Source organism: Podarcis gaigeae, assembly GCF_964106915.1.
Source record: "Podarcis gaigeae genome assembly, chromosome: 8".
Taxonomy (NCBI): domain Eukaryota; kingdom Metazoa; phylum Chordata; class Lepidosauria; order Squamata; family Lacertidae; genus Podarcis; species Podarcis gaigeae.
The window spans coordinates 57,040,937-57,047,625 of NC_139684.1; the positions used below are offsets into that span (position 1 = coordinate 57,040,937).

General features: G+C 47.8%; 1 protein-coding gene across 1 annotated transcript; it reads left to right on the forward strand.

Annotated features, from left to right (window-relative positions):
- The first annotated feature begins 1,655 nt into the window (after nt 1–1,655).
- Nucleotides 1,656–4,237, forward strand: LSM10 (LSM10, U7 small nuclear RNA associated). The gene is made up of 2 exons (XM_083751259.1): nt 1,656–1,735; nt 3,356–4,237. Exon 2 carries the CDS (start codon nt 3,369–3,371, stop codon nt 3,738–3,740), a length of 372 nt encoding a protein of 123 aa, XP_083607385.1. The 5' UTR covers nt 1,656–1,735; nt 3,356–3,368; the 3' UTR covers nt 3,741–4,237.
- The last annotated feature ends 2,452 nt before the right edge of the window (nt 4,238–6,689 follow it).

Sequence of the window (6,689 nt, forward strand, 5' to 3'; positions counted from 1 at the left end):
CACAGAAGCCCTATTGGCAAAAACCTTGACAATTCTGATTGTGGGACAGCATGGTTTAAGTATTATTGTTGGCATCCATCTGTCTCAGGAGACAGTGAAGGAGTGTGCCTTTGGGGGGTGAAGCTAATCTATTGTATGGTTGCAGCACCTGCCGTGGCTGTTGAGACTAATACAAGAGAGTCATTTTGTTGCAGCTGGGTCAGATGAAGGCATCTGGTGATGCTGGTGCAGATACACTACGGCGTTTCTTCTCTCTACACTCTTCCCAGTGGTCTTTCCTCCTCTGGTCACTGCTATGGATACACAACCTGACTGTCTATCTCCAGGCACTCCAGTGTTCTGCAAGGTATTCCCACATAGTGGGGTTAATGCTGCCAGCCTTCATGTCACGTTTGCAGACATCTTTTGTAACACAGAGTTGGTTGGCCAACAGGCCTGGTGCCTGAAGCCATTTTCCCGTAGAGCACGTCCCTGATGATACCCAAAAGCTTCCTGTCACAGCACACATGTAAGGCGTTGAGGAGTCACTCCTGACAATTCTAAGTTGCCCATGACTCACTTCCATAAGCAGCTTGCTCAACACACAAGTATGGTAGACCTTTATCTTGGTATGGGATGTTAGCATCACATTGTCGTAGCTGTGTTGCCAATATGCTTGTCTAGCTCAGCACTGATGGAGGCTGCTGGTTATGGTGAAATCCGGATAGACAAAACAGTCTACCATCTCAAGCATGTGATCACCAGTGCTAATGCATGGAGTGCTGGCGACGTCCTGACCCAGGATGTTCGTCATCAGGCTGATGGAACTGCCTGCAGGTTTGGTAAAATGGTTGATGAGTCTCTGTGGAGCTGATGCATTCATATTAAGTGAGTTTGCATAGGACTCCCAAATAGATTCTAACTAAGGTAAAGGTACATCTGACTGTTAGGTCCAGTCGCGCACAACTCAGGGGTTGCGTGCTCATCTTGCTCTATAGGCTAAGGGAGCCGGTGTTTGCCCGCAGACAGCTTCCGGGTCATGTGGCCAGCATGACTAAGCCGCTTCTGGTGAACTAGATCTAGCCTATTTGAACAGAACAAAAGCTGCTTATTAGAGAAGATAGTTCTACTTTTATTATAAGCTAATTATACTGTAAATCCATTACTACCATTAAAGAATAGTGTATAAAAACTATATGTGTTTATTTAAAACATTTTAAATTTGAAAAATGCAGCATAACACACAGCTCGTCATATGTAGTTAACTAAATATTATCCATGTTTACCGGGCAGGAAGCATTACCCTGCTTAACAAGGGTTGCTCCAAAATAATGAATTGCAGCCTGATGTTACTGTGATTCGTAAAATCACACCCGGATACCGGCAATTCTGAGCATGCTTAGTTGAGAGTTAAGGCGGCTTTGAGCTGGAGCAAAGGAGCCCATCGACACCGCCGAAACTACAACCTCTCCAGCTTTTAGGTGGCTTCTTCGCGTCACTTTCAGGGCGGAAAGCGAATCTCCGAGCGCACCAGCTACGGGCGGAAGCAACAGAGCAATCACAAGCCAGCTTTCTCCTCCCCCACTTCGAGCCCCGCCTTTTCTTCCATTCTAGCCAATGGGGCTGCTCCACTTTCTTCCGGTTGGGCTTAGAACCGGCGAATGAGGAGCGAAGTCTCTTTGATTAAGCCCCCTATCGATTGCGCACGCGTGCTTCTGCTTTTGCGCTGGGCGAGGAGGCGGGAGATCCAAGACAGGTAGGCGAGCGCGCCTCTTCTGAACGGGACCCGATCCGGGTCAGGAGCCGCCACAAGCTGCCCTTTCCCCTTCCCTGACTTTGGCAGCGGAGCAAAAGGCCGGAGAGCGAGACAGAGCGAGAGTTAGGCAGCCAGGAGCAGGCCTAGGGGGCATGGGCGTAACCAGGATTTTTGTTGGGGTGGGGGGTCAGGCCATTTGTTAGCTAACGGAGGTTCTGCCCCCCCCCCATGTATTTTCATTTATTTTTATTGAAGGGGGCAGCTGCCCCTAACTGCCCCCCTTGGCTACACCAATGCCAGGCAGCTCATGCTGGGGACCCCTATCATGAGTCCCTGGGTCTGCTTCTCCTGCCTGCCTGCCTGCCTGCCTGCCTGCCTGCTTGCTTTCTGCGCCCACAGCAGGCCCCATGAGTGGATCGGGCCCTCTTCCCCACTAGAAGACCACCTCCTTGGCGAGAGGGACTCTTTGGGCCACTTGGAAGTTGTTTTACAGAAGAACATCAGAACAGCCCGGCTTCAGCTAGATTGAGACACAGGGGGCCAATCTAGCCCAGTGTCCTCATCTCACAGTGACCAAACAGATACCCCCAATGGGAAAACCCCAGAGCAGGACCGGAGGGCAATAGCAGCACACACACCCTCCTGCTGTTTCCAGCAGCTGGCGTTAAGAAACACTTCTGCCTCAGGCTGTGGAGGCAGAGCCTGGTCTCCATCATGGCTAAGAAGCATCAACAGCCTTCTCTGTGGATTTGCCCAATCCTTTTTCTTAAAGGCTTCCAAGTTTGAGGGTTCTTCTCTGTGTATGTATTTGCCCACAGCACTTATGGGTCACAGCTGTGACTGTACTCATTGGCTAAAAACAGATAGGCAGGAATAGGCTCATATCACAAAGCAATTGCTTCAAATAGCAATTGCTTCAAATGCCCACACATTTTGCTTCCACACTTTCCTTCTAAGTGTTAAATTCAATTTAAAAAACACACAGAAAGAAAGAAAGAAAGAAAGAAAGAAAGCTAGAAAGCTCAAGAGTCTGGACCCAGTATAACAGTGTTCCTCTCTCAGTGGCCCTGGCACTAGGTCTGCCATTTATTTATTTTCATTTATGCACTAAACCTACTAGTTGCTTGTCACCAAACAGGTCTTGCAGCAACTTACACTGAAGCACACACAGTATACATAGATACATTATGGGAAAGAGAAGAAATTCAGCGTTCTCGCTATTTTACTGCTGCTCCTTCCAAGTGAGAATGTTTGGTTGCTGAGCAGTTGGCCTCTGGGCATGTGCAGATTCTTTGGGGCAGATGATAGATCATGGGCTCAGCCCCTTTTGATTCTTACTGCCTGGCTGCTAAGGAGAGGCCAACCAGCACACACAGTTCTGTACTGAAGCTTGCTTAGGTGGCTTTAGAGATCCTGCAGAGCCTCAGTTTGGGTTTTGAGGTTTCACCTGTGTGCTCTCCAAGCAAAACGAACAAGAACTGTGATTTTAAAATCATGAGCTGAATTCCGTGGTTGGCACAGAACAAGCATGGACCCGTTCTCTATATAGCACGAGAAAGCGATTAATGGGGCTAACTCACTGAACTCTCGTCTTCCTCCTATTTCTGTTCCCGCCATCAGGTGGTGCCAAGCCATGGAGATCAGCCACTCCGTGAAGGAGCGCACCATCTCGGAGAACAGCCTTGTCATCCTGCTGCAGGGCCTCCACGGACACGTCACCACTGTGGAGCTGCGGGACGAGAGCATGGCTGTGGGCCGCATCACCAATGTTGACGCCTTCATGAACATCCGCCTGGCCGAGGCGACGTTCACTGACCGGTGTGGCCATTCCACCTGGCTGGATGATCTGTTTGTAACGGGAAGGAACGTCCGCTACGTCCACATCCCTGACGACATGGACATCACGACCACCATTGAGAAACAGCTGCAGCTCATTCACAGAGTTCGCACTTTTGGTGGCCGAGACAGGGGCAGGAAGGAGTTCCTTAAGCAGAGCTACAAATGAGCAGGCTAGTGCCCTGAATTTGCCATGTGCCCCAAACTCAGCCTGACATTGCTTGTACTTCTGATGAAGAAGCACATTTTTCTGGACTGAGATTAGAAGTGACCTGTAGACAACCCTTCCTGATTTTTCTAGTTGCTTTACCTGGCTGCACTTCCTGAGTTCAAGAGTTCACCAAACTTTTCTATAGAAAGGGGAAGAGTGGGCATTAGGTCTCTTTGTAAGAATAAGTTTGAATACAACTGACCTTAGCAACAAATAGGAGTCTTGCTTACTGTGGACTAATACTCTCTTCACCCTCTTCAGCCTCTTTTTTCCAAATAAATTGTTTACAAAATTTTAAGATCCACTTTCCTTTTACAAACTGTTTCTCACCAGACCAACCAGCAGCTTTTTGTACATTGAAAATCCTCATATCATCCCTCTTTAACAAGGATTTGCAGGCTGAGAAAAGTAGCAGCTGAGCCAAGGTTAAATTACAAATGAGAGAGCACTCAGTCCTTGTACAGAGTTTGACTCTTTATTTACTTACATACATACATACATACATACATACATACATACATACATACATACATTTATATCTCACCTTTCCTCCAAGGAGCACAAGGTGGCATATACAGTTCTCTTCCCCCATTTCATCCCCACAACAGCCCTGTGAGGTAGGTTAGGCTAAATAAGTGACTGGCCCAATGTCATGGCTGAGTGAGGATTTGCACCCTGGTCCCCCAGGTCTTAGCCCAACACTAATTGCTACACCACACTGGCTCTAGAACCTCAATAATGCAATAGGAACATGTAGTAGTAGTATCAGGAACTTGGTCAATCTTGCCTAGCCTTTTCCACCCTGGTGCCCTCCAGAGGCTGGACTACACTTCACATCATCCCTGGCTATTGCTTATGCTGGGTGGGACTAATGGGAGTTGTAGGAGTCTGATTTAGCCCAGTGCTGACTAATGGTGGTGGTTTTCCAAAGCCATGGGCAGAGAAAGCTTTCTTAGTTCTGCTGCATTACATCTTTCCAGTAGGAGATGCCCAAGGATTGCAAAGCATAAACCTGTCATTAAGCCCTTCTCTCACTCATCTTCTTGTTTGATCTGAAGTTGCATCTGACAGAGTGCATTCAGTTCATAATACAGCTGCTGGGGCATCGTCTCTTTGTGCCAGAAGCACATGTGTAGACTGTAATGCCTTCTCTTCTGAAAATAATGGAGGAGGGCAGCTGCAGCCTTACTAACATCCCATAACTGTTGCTCAGTTCCCCCTTGCGTTTCACCCATGGGCGTTACTTAGTTGAACTGGCAGCCCCACTTCAAAGTGGGCAGCAGGTACTATGAGGCAGGTTGCTGCTAACTATGGCTCTTTTGTTATGAGAGAATGGTTTGCACCATAGATAAGCAATGTTTGGGGATTGTCCTGGCTCTCAGCTGGATGAGGAACTAGAACTCTCAACACCATTTCTTCCAAAGGTTTTAATGCATAAGTCAGTTTGGTACAGAAGTCAGGTTCCAAGGCGCAGAGTAAGCAGGTACATCAGAGGCTATGTGACCAGTAGTGCTAAATGTCTGGTTTCTAAATGTCGGTCTGTAACATGGCGGGACAACTAACATCACCCCTCTGGATTTCAGTGGTCAAGCTGGAATATAACAGTTCAGGCTTCAGGTATTTTAGGCCCAAGTTGCTCAGGGCTTTGTATATCAATGCCAGAGCAATGTCAAAGAGCAGTCCCCCACCCAGTGTTATTGTCTGGACACAACCAAGCAAGTATGAGTGGAACCACTAATATAGTGTCTTCATCACCCATCCCACTCAGGTGATCCAGTAGGTTACCATGGCCAATGCTATCTAAAGCTGCTGAGATACCAAGCAATTGTAACAGGGCCATGTATCACCATATTTCTCCCATTACAGGTCATCCATCAAGGTGACCAAGGCCAATTCATTCCCAAAACCAGGCCTAAACCTGGATCCTGATAATCAGTGTCATCCACAAACACTTGCAGTTCTGCAGCTTCTCCACCATCTTCCCCACAAAAGAGGTACTGTATTGGCAACAGGCCACCTGTTATTTCCCACCATTAAGTTCAGCTACTCTCTAGGCAGATGAAAGAGCAGCATCCCCTCCTTCCTCCAGCAGGCATTGAAAGCTGCTCTTCCTGCCAAGTCTGCTGACTTGCCTAGCACATGTTGAGGGGTAACTGGCACAGGAAAGGAGCTGGACTTAAATGCCTTTGGGCTGATGATTCAGAGCTTTCCAGGGCCACTGAGGACACAGAGGACAGCCTGCCAGTCTGCACCAGCTTTGCTTTTCTTCCCAAAATCTACAGCCCAAAAGAGTTAATGTTTGTGTGGATCCATCTTAATGTGTGCTGAATATTGCAGCAATGTGGGCCCCGCAGATACCCTTTCACCCCATCGCATGCACGTGACTCATCTGTACTGCAGGAAATGTTAACACATCCCCTTCACCTGATGGAGCAAGTTTACAAAGTGAATCAAAGGCTGTGCAGAGGCTGCCTGGCACATGTTGGTGTGTCTGTCTGGTAACAAAAAAGTGGCATCTTGGCCACATCACATTAAGGAGCCAATGAGGGCCATGGAATTCTGTGTGCTCCATATTTGCTATGCTAACTAGTTTGGATATGCTGAACCATCTCCCGACTTTTTGCTTGCAGCTACATATATTTTGTGGGTCTCTACTCAGACTGCACACGTGGCATAGGTTTTTATTTATTGCATTTATATTGCACCTTTTCCTCTATGGAACTCAAGGTGCTTACATGATTCTCCCTTTCCTCATTTAATCCCTACAACAACCCTGTGAGGTAGGTTAGGTTGAGAGTAAGTGACTGGCCCAAGGTCACCCAGTGAGCTTCATGAACAAGTGGGGATTCAAACCCTGGTTTCTCAGGTCCTAGTCCAACGCTAACCAGCGCACCACCACTGGCTCAT

Excerpts from the sequence above, each read along its gene's own strand:
- LSM10 (XM_083751259.1), top strand. The coding sequence starts at position 3,369 with ATGGAGATCAGCCACTCCGTGAAGGAGCGCACCATCTCGGAGAACAGC.